The sequence below is a fragment of the Taudactylus pleione genome, unplaced genomic scaffold, assembly GCF_031769625.1.
Source record: "Taudactylus pleione unplaced genomic scaffold, aTauple2 ptg000176l, whole genome shotgun sequence".
NCBI classification, from domain to species: Eukaryota; Metazoa; Chordata; class Amphibia; order Anura; family Myobatrachidae; genus Taudactylus; species Taudactylus pleione.
The window spans coordinates 1,062,604-1,077,507 of record NW_028284578.1 but is presented as its reverse complement, the minus strand read 5'-3'; the positions used below and the strand labels follow the sequence as shown (position 1 = coordinate 1,077,507).

Here is a 14,904-nt window from a genome sequence, read left to right as displayed (position 1 = left end):
TCTATATATCTTGAGTAACCCTTAATATACTGGACAATATTGGGATCTAACAAAAATAATTCATCTTCGACTCCAAACATGGGCTGCCGTCCTCAATAAATGCTCCTTCGATTTAATTCTGTTAGTAATTGAGGAATCACGGAGAGAGCTGACTTTAGTTAAAGAAAAAATCTCTGCTTTTGAATCGGCACATCTGGCCAATATCAGGTCAGATATGTCACAAGATGGGCTGAATAAATTAACCTTGCAGATTAAGAAATACCGCACTGACTTAATACAATTTAAAAAATCTAAATTACAGACAGTGACGCGTGATTACGCCGAATGTAAGGTATATAGTTGGGCGTATAATAGAGGTCAAACTCGGGATAGACGCCCTAAATTTAGAAGACAGAAGAGATTTCCACTGGAAACAGATAACTCTAGTGGAGCCATCTCTTCCAGTGATACGGAATGTGCAGATACGGCTACCTCCATCTCAAGTCAGAAGCCCCCTTTAGGGGTGGCGACTCGTGCCACCCTGGATTTAACCAGAGAACCCGCACCATGCGCGGGGGGGAATGGGCGAGGAAGGCAAAAAAAGACACACCCAAGGAAGACCTAGTCTTCAATTTGTAGGCTAGGATCTTAACTACGGATGAAATTAATGTTCTAAACAAAGGTTTATCGTTTGTCCCTACTTGTTTTGCGAATACTTTTCAGAACAAAATAGACCTCTTTAAATTTGATAGGAGATTAAAGCTGAAATAATTTTTTGGTACAACAGAAAATATCTCGTCGACTGTTCCAGTTTACAAGAAGTCTACTTTTATTCCACAGTCAACCAATTTGAGCATTAAATGCTTTACCAATCACATGGATCATGTCATATCTAAGTATACCCCTACAGATTTGTCTATCCATCAAAATTTGGCACGTAATGAAGCCCAAGCATTACAACAATTGGGCAGTTACAAGGACATTGTTATGCGCCCCGCTGACAAGGGGGCGGAATAGTTATACAAGATTTGACAGCATACAAACAATAATGTTACCGACAATTATCAGACAAATCAGTCTATGAACTGATGCAAGAAGATCCTACCAATAACTTCAAATTAGAATTATGTGAATTATTAGATCAAGCAACTGTAAATAAAGTTATTTCCCCTATCATCCGGGATGCTCTCAAACAAGTCACCAAAGATCCCAACTTTTTATACAATCCCTAAACTTCATAAAGACGCTTGTTCTCCTCCTGGCAGACTGATTATAGCTGCCAGGGATTCATTATATTATGGGATCTCTAAATTCCTGGATTCCTATTTACAGCCCCTGCTCAGCTCCAAACAGTCGTACCTCAAAGATACCACTGCGTTTATTCTGAGACTTCAAAATATATCACCTTTACCTACCCAACATCTGATGTGTACCATTGATGTTTGCAGTCTGTACACAAGTATACCGCAGAAGGATGGTATTCAAGCCACTAAGAATTTTATTAGTAACCATCCTGATTATGTTGGACCAGATTCTGGATTTTTTGCGGCCCTTCTAGAACACACCCTGACCAGGAACTCTTTCCTATTTGATAGCAAGATATACACCCAACGAACTGGGTGTGCTATGGGTTCTTGCGTAGCGCCTAGTTTCGCTAACATTTATATGTTTGGAGTCGAAGATGAATTCTTTTTGTTAGATCCCAATATTGTCCAGTATATTAAGGGTTACTCAAGATATATAGATGACCTCTTTTTCCTGTGGTCGGGGTCTTTGGAACGATTTTTACAGTTAATGACTGACCTTAACAACAAACAACATGCTATTAAATTTACTTTTGAGTACAGCTATAGCTCAGTCCACTACTTGGATGTCACCATCAATCAAAGTGATTCATATGAGCTTCAAACCACTCTGTTCTATAAACCTACAGATCGTAATACCACTTTGCAAGCTAGTAGCCATCATCCAGCATCTTTGAAATTGGGACTTCCGTATTCTCAATTTCTCAGAATCTGAGAATCTGTAGCGATAGAAGTGATGCTATACTACAAATTGACAACATGTCTCGAAAATTCTTAACACACTGAAAAGGGCAAAGGATAAGGTATTGGCTGTCTCTAGAATCCAGGCGTTGACTCCCCGTGGACCTAAAGACAGGTCCAATAAAGTTGTTTGGACCCAGCAATTTACTACAACCAGCAGACAATTTATACGTTCAGCTAATGAGATCTGGCCAATTGTTGCCAATGACCCAAAATTACCTGTCCTTCAAGGTTCTTCCATTTTAACCTCTTATAAGAGAGGGAGGAATATTAAGGACAGTGTGGTACACAATGATGTAAGCCAGTTCACTAAGACATCTTCTTCTAATTTTTTGACTCGTCCTGCTGGAAATTATAAATGTATTGGGTGCATCACATGCAGTTTTTTAGAAACAGGCAATGCATTTTATCACCCTAGATCTGGTAATAAGTTCCTTATTAAATATCCCTTGACATGTTCCAGCAAGTTTGTAGTGTATGTAGTCAGGTGCCCGTGTGGCATGCTTTATGTGGGCAAAACTTCTCGTCAATTTAAAGAGAGGATGGCACTGCACCGCTCCAACATTAGAGCGGCTATTGAAGGCAGAGGATCGGACCAGCCTGTGGCCAAACACTTCAAGGATTTCCATCATAGTGTCTCCACCATTAAATACAAAATGATTGATTGATTGATTGGGTGCCCCCCAACTTGAGAGGAGGTGACAGAGACCACATTTTGCTTCAAAAAGAAGCCTATTGGATTCATACTGTGCAAACCGTGCATCCGCTGGAATTGACTGAAATGTTGTCTTTGAATTGTTTTCTTTAATCGTTTTTTGTAATGTTCTACTCTGCCGTGATCTGTTTATCTGTTTTTTGATACATTGTGTCCTTTGATTACTTACGGGCACTTTTTTGCGTTCATCTCGATATTATTGTATGTATTTTCCAATTACTAGGTTTGCTGGTTATTTGGCTGCTCGGATAGAGCTGGCTGTTTGGATTTTATGATTATGCTGCCCTTTGGCATTGATATACTCTATACACATGATATGATGTGGGACTCAACTTGCCCATTAGTGTTAGGTGATCGTTTTAAAGCCCATCATGGATATAGCCTATTATTATTGATACCTGATATCGTACTGTTACTTAATGGTTGTACTGCTTTCCCTAGTTGCCATAATGATGGTATACACGGGAATCCATGCGCCCCCCCCCCCCCCTGTGAGTCACCGAGCGCCAGCGCTATGCGTGCCCATGACGTCATCGGGACTCGAACGGGTCGGCGTGACACGAGCACCAGGGTGATTATGGTATGTATATATGTTTGTTTGTTGCATGTTATTTTTTCATTGTGTCTTGATAAGAGCTGAGATGCTCTGAAACGTTGACTACACATTAGACAGTGTTTCTTGATTTTGGTATACCAGTCCTGGAGTTCCGTCCATCACCTATACATATATATATTATATTATATTAATTTTTGTTTTTGGTATTTACTGTGAACTGCATTTCCCTGAATCCATCTGGGGAACACTGCTACTTTGGGGTGTAGGGGGTGTTTTTGAGAAATGGGCACATCTTCAGGCAGGAATTATTTGTAAAGTAGACTTCTGCCTTCTACATCCCACCTGGGCAAAGCGGCCATTAGGATCTTCGTTAAACAAAGCCCACAAGAACGTCTTATTTTATTCCACAAACACCTGTTAAAATGAAAGTTATCCCGACTAAAGCACTTTTTTAGTGAGTTTGAATGCTTGTAATGGAACAAAGGACCTCATTCAGAGCCGCTCGTAAGCGGCAGTACGCTCGTTCCGAGAGATGTTCGCCCATCTGCGCATGCGTACGGTTTGTAATACGCATGCGCGAACCAGTCAGTGCGTCCGAAAATCGTTTGTTCGCTATATAGCGAATGCCTGCTATTTTGAGTGACAGAGGGAGGCATATGTGGGTGGTAACAGGGGAAGGTGCTTGAAAACGGAGAGTGGAATTCAGAACGCAGGCGTGCTTAAAGGTCAAAACGGGCGTTTTATGGGTGTGCATAATTAATACAGCAGCGTTATTGACCACGTCACTTGGTTGTTTTATAGTCAGAACTGCTCGCAATATACACAAGAATAGCGAGCAGTTCATACGCTGTTCGATGTACTCGATTAATCTAATAAATAGCGGACATGACGTATGATGCGAGCGGCCAGGGGGCGTATTTTTCAAATAAACGTCAGCATGTTTTGTTCGCTCGTTCAGACATAGAGGCGGCAACAGACCGCAGAGAGCGAACGGTTCATTTGAATAGCCACCCCCTTTTTCTGAACGAGCGAGCGCTAATAGCGTCCGGCTCTGAATCAGGCCCGAAGTTTGGACAACCAATACCATAGCCATTTATTGTAAGAAAATTATTAGTTACAAATCCAGGTGGCAATACAAATCGCTACTTTCCAACATCGTCGCTATCCCATATACTGGACCTCGTCCCTATGTGAGTTTTGTGTGTGTGTGTGTTTTTTTTTTTGTTTGTTTGATGAAGAATCTGCAGGACCGCATTAGAAGTAATGTGTTGCCTATTCCGTATGACATTTTGCGTTCTATTTTATTTATAATCTGTAGACATGAAATATTCCCAACAACTGTCCCTGTGGGCTGGCTGGACAAGGTGCTATATTGCTGAGTCTAATGGCGCGCACAGATTACAATATTAAAGTTTTGTATATGACTGCTCCCCAGTGCCTTCCCGTATTATTAGATTTGAGGTATGCTCCGCATAAAGGTATTTTTAATTTTCATTTTGTTTTTATTTTGTGTCCTTGCAGAGAAGATATGTATTCTCAAGACTCGATTGATCTTTTGGCAAATTCCGGGCTTCAGTTCCAGAAGCATGAGGAGGAGGGTATCGACACCCTGACGTTTGCTGAGCTGCTTATGACCTCTGGGGTGGTTCTGTGTGACAATGTAAAGTGGCTCTCATTCCACAGGTGAGGTTTATAGGATTCAGAATTGCTAGGGTGTGACAGTAACAGCGTTCTGTTGTTCAGGTGACCCAATGTGCAAATGTGTCCTCATACATTGCTGCTGCAGTCACGCCATACAGCCCCTCTCAAGTTTCTTTTTTGCCCCAAAATGTGTCGTCTTCGCATTTCAATGTGATATGACTAAGACGCACCAGGAGACTGCACCGATTAATTTGACATGCAACACTTTTATATCTGTGTTCGACTGAGTCTGTATACCAGGGGTGGGGAACCTTTTTTCTGCCGAGGGCCATTTTGATATATATATTATTTTTCGCGGGCCTGATGCAGGCCATGTCCTCTCCGTGTGATGTCACACAGGGATGGGGCCACAATTGCCAGTGATTACAGCTGTAAGGGCAGCGGTGTGAACGTCTGAAGCGTCCGAAGGACGTTCCAGGCGGCACTGCTGCATAGATTCTGACTGTAGGGTGCCATTCTAGGCACCCTGCTAGCCAGATGAGGCTAGCAGCAAAATACTCCAAGGGCCAGACCAAATGATTCCGGGGGCCTTATACGGTCCCCGGGCCTGAGGTTCCCCATCCCTGCTGTATACGAAGTGCTACTTTGCAGCGGTCGTGGCTTTTTTCCATGCCAAGATCCGTTGTGCTTAATTTATAGACTCAGTCGCACACAGATATACATGTTACGCATATCAAACTGATCAGCAAAGTCTCCTGGTGCTTCTTAGTCGCATCGCATTGCTACTAAGACAATTTTCGGGTGAAAAAGTAGATTGGCGCAAGCAGATTCGCACGGGACCTGGCGACTTGTTCATGCTAGGCGTCTCACTGTGCATGGTGTATTGAGGCTAGATGTATGAGGGCACTTCTGTATCATTGCTTTACTACGCTGTTGTTTTCTGGTCCAGGAGGGAGCAGCAATCCAAATCATATGTGACACTGCCCAGTAACTGCTTATCTTTCCAAAACTACTGTATCTCCTATACTTTTTCTATACTTACATATTGTGTTATGGTTACACATGTCTTGTCTAATAAATAAAATTTACAGATTAAAAAAAGGGTGTCAAACATTTTAGGACTTTTCGGGTTGTTGCCTAATAGGACATCCATTGAACGGGGACGGTGTGTAATACTGAGATCAGTCCTGCTATGTAAGGATGTTGTTTGTTTTTGGCTTATGCAGTGGGTATGATTTTGGATATATGGTGAAACTTCTAACAGACTCACGGCTGCCGGAGGAGGAACATGAGTTCTTCCATATTTTGAATCTCTTCTTCCCATCAATCTACGATGTCAAATATTTGATGAAGAGCTGCAAGAATCTGAAGGTGAGGTGTATTTCATATAATGCAAAGAATTGCAGCCACATAGATGTGGTGTTTTTAAAATGTCTGGACTAGAAATGTACGGAATCTGTTAGTATCTGCTGAAAGTTCTAAATGGTTAAAGACCGGCTCCACTGTAATCAGGTAGCAATACATTACCCGTGGCTTAAAGTGTATGTTCCCATTCCAACAACACCCTCACCCCTTTCTTAACTTGGCTTTCCTCATTAAATCACTTGCACCATACCCCATCGTCACCTGACTTGAGCTGCCAGAAATCCACATCTCTAAAAACGGCAAGGTGGAATGGATTACTGCCTGAAACTGACTGGGCTGTAGGTTGATAGTGAATCTGGCAGCTGGTTAGACTGGAGCCAGGGTCATCGCGTTTGTTCCTCCTGCCAGTCTTTCACATCAACCCGCCGTCATATGAAGATTGCTTGCAGTTTAGTTCGGGCAAAAATGGGCTTCCAAGTACTGTATGAGCCAAAGCAAAGATCTCCTTCTAGAGAGGGGGGTTTAGAGGTGCTTGCTGGGTTGGTGTAAGCTTTCTAGCTACAGGTTAAAAAAATATAACAACAATTGTGGCTGCGTAACACCAAAAGAAATCCTTTGACTCTCAGAATAATCTATACATGTCTACTGACCTAATAACATTGTTGAAAAAGCACATGCAAACATTTAAACTACTGAATAAAAATTCAATGTACACTAATAGAATCAAGCCAAGACTGTACACTATCATAGACCTATAGCTAGAGTTCTAACTTCCAATTTCGATGTGACCGTATGCTCAACATTCATTATCATTCATATATAAGCGATGAATATACAACACCATACGGTACTACTAACAGTAATCTTAACATCCTGGGATGTCCTCCTTTGGTATTCACTTAGAGGAAAGTGTCCAGCTTGTTGGTCCACTTCGTTTAGCTTAATGTCTGCTCTCTCAGGTCCCGGCAGACGAGATTAATTATGGGTTTAGATGTAGCAGCCAATAGTAGCCCTTCTGAAGCTTAGCCGAATGCAGAGGGATTTCAGTAAATGAGAGTTCCCTCTGTGTGCACATATTTCAGAACACCTGCTTCATAAGTGCTTTTTCCCTTTATTTTTTTGATTGACTGTACAGGGTGGTTTGCAGGAGGTTGCTGATCAATTGGACCTCCAAAGGATTGGTAGGCAGCATCAAGCAGGTTCTGACTCCCTGCTGACTGGCATGGCTTTCTTCCGAATGAAAGAGGTGAGCTTTGTGTATAAAGGGGACCTCATTCTAAAGCTGGGTACACACTTGATCGACTTGATGGCTGACTCGCTCACGGAGCGGCCGATTCAGATAAGTATACACACTTACCGATCAGCCGCTCATCCTGACGTCATAGGTGGGTCGGCCCTTGAATTTGCCTGACCAGCTGTGATGTCAGTCCATGCAGCAAGTGTACGGGTGGACCACCTATACACACAGCCAGATACGCCGATATATCTGCAGATATAGCGACAATCGGCTGTACTACACAGCCAACGCGATGTCTGTGAACAATGCAGTACAGACATATCGGAGATACACTCCCCCCTGGCGACGCACTGGCAATATATTGGCCGGTCTATTGAACAGCCAGTATATCGCCCAGTGTGTACCCAGTTTTAGATGACTTTTCGGTAACTACTTTTTTTATTATTAAAAATAGTCTGTAATTGGAATGGTATTCGGAAAGGGGGGAGACAGAGCAGAGTACAAAATATTATACATCATAGAGGAGTTATCGTCTGTCTTCTCAGAGGCCATGAGAGAATGGGGAGGAAGATCCATGGTGGTCACGCTAGGTGGTTTTTATGGCTGCGGATGTGTTCAGTATGTTAGGGGGAATACATGATATGTATGCCATTATATAGATAAACCAGACATTCTCAACGATGGAGCTTAGGGAGGGGAAATTTGGGCTTTTTTCGGAAGGAAGAGCTCACGTGTGGCATGGAGTATTGTTTGTCAGTATTTTACCAAACCTAATAAGCCAGTGGTTCCCAAATTCTTTCAAATCACGGTGCCCTAGAGTATCAGCATGTTTTCCACGGCACCCCTGGGCCAAGCGTTTCTTTCTGAGAAATTCGGCAAAAATTAAATGAAGTAAACTGTGCTTATATATATGTCACCCGTAGGTTCTGTTATGTGATGGTTGACAGGGCTATTTGTCCACTGTTTTTGTCTATCACACTGACTAAAAATTATTTTCTTTGGTACTAAACCACCAACTTGAGGCACCCCTGCAAGTGCCCTGAGACACCCAAGGGTGCCACGGCACACAATTTGGGAACCACTGTAATAAGCATAAAAAGTCTGGTTTTACCCTAATAATAATTATTCCTGTGTAAAACTGACAAAGATCAATGCGAAGACAGTGGGTCTGGTCATAGATGTGCAAAGTAGTGGTGCCTTTATTTAAGAAATGGAGACAAAAGGTTTACTGTAATACAGTTAGAAAAAAATCTTTTTATTAAACATATAAAATTAATCCATTGTCGTAAGTTCATGCTTTTTGATTCAACAGTTCTAAATAGTGTCCACATACATCTATCCTCCATGTGCTACAAGTCGCACCACACATAATGCGGGAGCTCCGTGTGACTCGGTAGCACCGAGTGTCTTTCGTGCGACTTTTTACCTCCAAATGCGTCTTATTTACACAGTGATGCGACTAGCTAGTACAGGCAGCTTCTGCTGATTAAAATTATATGCAGAATGCCTATGTTCTCTGCTGGTGTATCTGTGCGTTTGTGGGTGTATCTGCAGTGTCAGTGGCTGTAACACTGTATCGTAGCATTTCACATGCAGATACACCCGCAGACGCACAGAGAACACGCTGCATATAATTTTAATCAGCAGAAGCTGCTTGTGCTAGCTATTCACATCACTGTGTGAATAAGACTCATTTGAAGGTAAAAAGTTGCTTAAAATACGCTCAGCGCTACCAAGTCACGCCACGGCATGGCGCGATTAGAATGGCTGTTTAGCACGCAAGGAGGATAGATGTATGAGGACACATCTGTATGTTTGCTTTTCAATTATACCTCCATGTGCCCACTTTCTTGGCAACCATTCTGCAATGATAATGGTGCTGCAATTACGGGGAAATTTATGACCGTGTTTTACAAAGGTTCCCTTTAATATTTTGGGTGACTAGTTTATTTTAAAAAGCCTATTAATTTACTAGGATCTACTGAGCTCTCTGTGGCACTTCACGCCTAGTAGCATGAGGCAATGGTTCCCATTATATTGTGTCTATAACTATGTCAGATTTAGAAACCTTACTCGGTATACACCGCACTGGGATCACCCGACTGTGTTTTCAGCTTGTGGTGTGAAAATAAGCTGCCGTCCTTGCTTCTTTTAACAGCTGTTTTTTGAGGACCACATTGACGATGCCAAATATTGTGGACGCCTTTATGGGCTGGGAACAGGAGTGGCCCCAAAGTCCAGCGAGGAAGCAGAGGAGAAAATTAGCATCATGTCTCTCATCAACAACGGACAGCAATGAGAGGACCTTCACTCGTCATTCTACCTCTGACAATGCGCTACACCATCTTCCTAATGCTCTATATGTTAAGCAGAGATGACCTACTCCGTTCAGCCACACAGCTTCCACATGACCGTTTTTGGAACCAGCTGTAAAGTAAAAGAGCGTAAGGGAGTGACTGTGTGCATGAATATTCTGTCCAGTATGTTGCATTTTCTTTGTTTTAAAACTTTTACTGCAAAATGTCAGCATCTTAAAAAAAGTAAAACAACAAAAAAAAATGAATCTGTCAGACCACCAATGACCACTCTTCTACAGGTGACCAATTACGTGGGAACTCCGCGCTCCGATCGTCCTTGTGCAATTGCAGACTTTTCCTTTGCTTTCAATGTGGACTCAATGTTACACTCAACACTGTGAGATTAGCAGTTTTTCTGGAGCAGGTTAGTGTTTGTCCTCATTGGTTCAGCTCCTGCTAAACGAAGCACCTTTAATATTGTCTTACCACGGAGCAATTATGGACTCTACGAGGAGAGAGCTGGACAAGTCTGAGTAGATGTGGCTAATACTATAGATATTGCTTTTTTTTTTTTTTTTAGCCATTATTTTAGAATTGCACAATTGGCAATGGATAGAACATGAAGTTAAGATGTTTATGTATTCTCCGTGTAAGCCACCTGTCTACGAGTAGACTTCCGATATGAAATAATTTTTTCTGAATCAACATGAAGTTTTGAGTTGGGTTTTTGTGACCCCTTCCAGTTGGTACATTGTCATTGAACTTGACTATATGTAAGCCTCTGACTAAACACAGTGGATGCAGAAGTAGTGTAGGAAGTACCAATGTTGGTGAGAATCCACTAGGTGCAAATTGACATCACTGAGGCATGGAGTACGTAGTACCTCACACATCATTGATGATCCTAGTGAAATTAGTAGATGGCATTAGCATGTATTTTGAAATAGCCTACAAAATGGCTGCCTCTGCTGCGTGTACATTTTCCACAGGGAAAAGATCTTTCTATGTCTGCCAGTCACAAATTCACTTTCTGAGCAAAGTGCAGATAACTTTCTCAAATGACTTAAAAAGAGACGAAAAAAAAGCAACTTCTGTTGGTGAATACGATTAATTGTATTTCTTCGGTCTAGCTCGATCATAAATATTAAGAACTGCGTTTTTATTGGCGAGATTTTTGTTTTGCAAAGCCTGGCTCCCAACTTCCATTTTATAGCCTGAAAATATGGTTTCAGATCTTTTTAATATGGGAATTATCTTCTACTATTTATATTAAATTCAAAGCCGCTATAATGAGAACAAACACTGTTCCAGTTCCAGTAATTTCCCTGTATAAAATAATAAAAGGTAATGAATAATAGCTGAAAGCATTGGAAAAAAAATGTTTGCTGTAAGTCTTGAGGTTTTACCCAGCAAATTTTTGTAATCTATGTTCTATTGTTGTACGCTGGAATTTAAAACATGTGTAAATATTATTTATGTTTTTAAATTTGTAAAATAAAGATGTTTCTTTTGGTTTTGTTTTTTTAGTCAAGAGATTTGTTTTGCCTTGCCTGTGGTTTAAACAGCTGCCAGTCCTTCTGTTTCCAAGATGGCATCATCCTAATTTTTTTTATTTTCTCCTGATACAGATAACAATTAGCGAGGTCATGTAGCATTTGTGTTTTTTCGTAGGTTTTTTTTTTTTGGTAACAACCCTCTGCCATGCTGAGGGAAGATTGCAGTACTCCCATAATACCAGCATTCCACAGCCGTGGCTCCTGGGCCACATACAAGGTTTTTTTTATTTTATTTGAATCTGCATTTTTTCCAAGCTGTTGATTTAAAAAAAAAAAAATACAGTAATCGGCACTTACATCAGCAAAAGAATAAATTTTTCATTTTTAAGGCAATACTCTGTAAAAAAAAAAAAAAAAAAAATCGGTGCTTTAAATACCATTTCAAAACTCATAGAAAATAACTTTTTTTTTTTTTTTTATATAAATAAACCCCATGGTGTCTAATGTGAATGATCAAAGTATTTTAGCCACCTGCAAAAGAGAGATCTACGAAATTGGGTGAAAAGTAAAACAGTTTGTCTAATAAGTGAAGCTTTCTTTGGGGACAATTCAATGAAATGCGATGTTAAATAGCACCGGGAACGAGTGCCCAGAGTTATTCAATTGTCCCCATCACACCCTGCCCTAAAGTCGGAGATGCAGGTTACGGCACCTAATGCCTGGTGTTTAGTCGCGGCAACATACATTCTCAGCCTTAAGCGCCGACCGTGATGCTGTTAGCGCACGCGCTATGCCGGAAACCAGCACTGCGACCTGACTTTAGTTGGACTTCTGCTCGCACCTCAGGAGGGCGCTAGCAGAAATTCTCTAGTCGTGGGTTAACAGCGCGGCCAATTCAATAGCTTCGGGAACTCCATCCTGACGCTATTTAACGTCACATTTAATTGAATTGCCCATATTTAAGGCTGAATGGGGACAATACAGCTTGGAACAACTTGAAAGTGCTAAAGTATCTTAACGTTACAGCTCTGCAAACCCACAATACAACTACTGAAGCAGATTTCCTGCCGAGCATTATGTATGTTTTTGTTCATAGAGCTTGTTCTCGCCAAAATATTAAGCCTGTTGTGTGTTTAAATCTATTTTATTAGACTTTCCCAATGCATTTTTAGTGCAATCTGTTTTTCTACTTTAGGGTCCATAGGGTATCCACAGGATACCTTGGGGTATAGGCGATGCGGCAGCAGCACGGGCACCACAGAGTTAAAACTTTAGCCTCCCAGGATGCACTGGGATCCCTCCTCTATACCCTGCCCCCCAGCCAAGGCCATCAGTTTTTTCGGTGCCCGGCCAGGATTCGGAGCACATGTAGCAGAGTGGGGCTGTTACAGCCCCTGAAGACTTCCAAAAGCAGCTGTGGCTGCACATCTAGAGCAGTACAGCATGGACAGTCTGTACAGACGTAGACGTCCATGCTGTCGCTCCTTCACCCCGCCGGTACCAGAACGCCGGTACCGATCTGGGGATACTGGTGGGGGTCTGGGGTCACGGCTAGCGGTGACCCCGGGCCACCCGGACTGTGGCCGGATCTAAGGGGACCAGGTAAGCGGCGGGTCCCGCGGAGGGTACCCGCCGGAAGACAGGCAGGGGGCTCCCTGGGGACTGGCTTGCGAGTGGAGCCAGGTATTAACCTGCGCTTCCACAAGCCAGGGACAGCGGGCCGCGACTGAGCGGAAAACGTCCGGCGTCCCTGGGGTTAAATGCATGCCAGGGGAGCACGCCTTCCCTGTTTACAGCCGGCGCCTCCCCCGCTGCACAGTGCCTTTCCACAGCGGTCTGGCGGGCTGTGTTCAGCGTTCCTCCCCCGGTGCCCGCCTCCTCTCTGCTTCTCGGCGGCCATTTTATTAATAATGTGCAAGTGCTGCTGGACGCTGATGCTGGTGGCTGTGTGGTTCGGGTCCCCCTGCATACCTCTCCTTCAAGCAACGTTAAGGTCAGTGTATGCTGCGCTGTTTCCTACCAGGCTCTGTGTGTGTAGTTGATTTCAGCGCTGGTAGTGCAGGAAGTTATTTCTGCATTGTATGTGACTCAATGCTAGCGCTGTCTGCCTGTACTTTCACTTCTGACTGTCAGCCATATTTTCTATCCCTGTTTTTCCTCTGCTAAGCCCTTCCGGTGCAGTGCTGCAGGGTCGTCATTGCCTCACTATAAATGTGTTTATTTGTCACATTTGGAAAGTCACATACACTCATCATGTCTGAGTGTGAACGTGATTTTCCCCTACTGCTAAAGTGTACCACTTGTAATGTACTAATAGCGGAGGGTAATGTAACACTGGGAGTTTATGCAGGGCGTGTTTTCTAATATCACGCCCAGTTACTGTGTCTGCTCCTGTACAGGAACACCCTGGCCTTGTTGGGCTTGGGTCGGCTTGCTACACCCCCTGCGTTGCCCCATAGGGGTTATCACGGCAGTTGGTTGGGTCCTCACCCATATAGGGGTTCCCCAGAAAGCTGAGTGGTCCCCAGTGTCTCCTGCTCTCGCCCACCTAGGTCTCGCATGAGCCTGCGTGTGTGGGTCCACGACCATTTCGGTACAGCACCTATCGGTCGTGTTACAGGAGGAGTCATCTTTGCAGTCTGTTAAGCGGTCTGTAGTGTCTCAGAATGTTCTGCATGATGATTGTCATGACATTTGATGACAGTGAAATTTTTTGACCTTTCAGACCAGAAGTCGAAGTCAAAAACATATATACCAAGCCTTATACGGGCAGGCCATGCGGTCTTGTTTATTGAAGATGTCGACCCCCCTGTGGCCAAAACTAAAACCCCTTGGCGATTAATTATTTTTCCCAAGTGGGAGACTCCTCCGCAGGAGGATTCTCATGTCACACGCCTAGTGTGGAGTACTACGTTACCAGGCCCTCCATGCCTCCTTCAAGCATGCCACGGATCATTAGGTTGAAATATGCCTAAAATCCTTGCTGGAGGGGCGTCCAGACCGGCTATGGCCGTGTGCTAGGTGACCACAGCCATGGAGCGCTGGGCAGATAATTTGTAATTGTCTCTGGACTCTGACTCGTCGCCTGAACTGGTGAAGTGGGTAGGCAATCCCAGAGACTCAGCCACGTATTTTAATGAGGCAGCCGTTTCCAGAATCTCCTCGCCAGTCATAGCAGTTCGCCACACCCTAGAGTTGCGCTCTTGGAAAGCGGATGCAGATTCCGAAGTGGGTTTGGAATGCTTGCCCTTTAATGCACAGGTCCTTTTTGGCTCTGATTTGGACAACATTGTGGCGACTCTGGCAGCAGCTAAGTCTGCGTGTCTGCCATCAGCTCCGATCCCATCAGGGTCTGGTGCTTCGTCCTTTCGGGCCTCTGGGGCCCAGGGTAAGTCCAAAGTGCAGTCCTTTCCTCGGCAGTCAACAACCAGAAAATCTGCCAGGCCGAACAAGCAGGCTTAGAGCACAAGCCGTCCTACTCCCAGGTTGGACGCTAAGCCTTCAGCCTAAGGCCTCCCCTTGGGGGACCCCAAAGTGTGAGGCCGGCTTCTTCAGTTCGCCCAGTGCTGGTAT

At 43.5% G+C, this 14,904-nt stretch overlaps 1 protein-coding gene across 1 annotated transcript in view; it reads left to right on the top strand.

Annotated features, from left to right (window-relative positions):
• CNOT8 (CCR4-NOT transcription complex subunit 8) overlaps positions 1-11,329 on the top strand; it is a 36,052-nt gene extending 24,723 nt beyond the window's left edge. Inside the window, exons 4-7 of the mRNA XM_088475696.1 lie at positions 4,817-4,978; positions 6,163-6,307; positions 7,437-7,547; positions 9,697-11,329. Of these exons, the coding sequence (XP_088331822.1) occupies positions 4,817-4,978; positions 6,163-6,307; positions 7,437-7,547; positions 9,697-9,837 (559 nt within the window). The 3' untranslated portion in view covers positions 9,838-11,329. The remainder of the gene's footprint in view (positions 1-4,816; positions 4,979-6,162; positions 6,308-7,436; positions 7,548-9,696) is intronic.
• Positions 11,330-14,904: the final 3,575 nt, after the last annotated feature.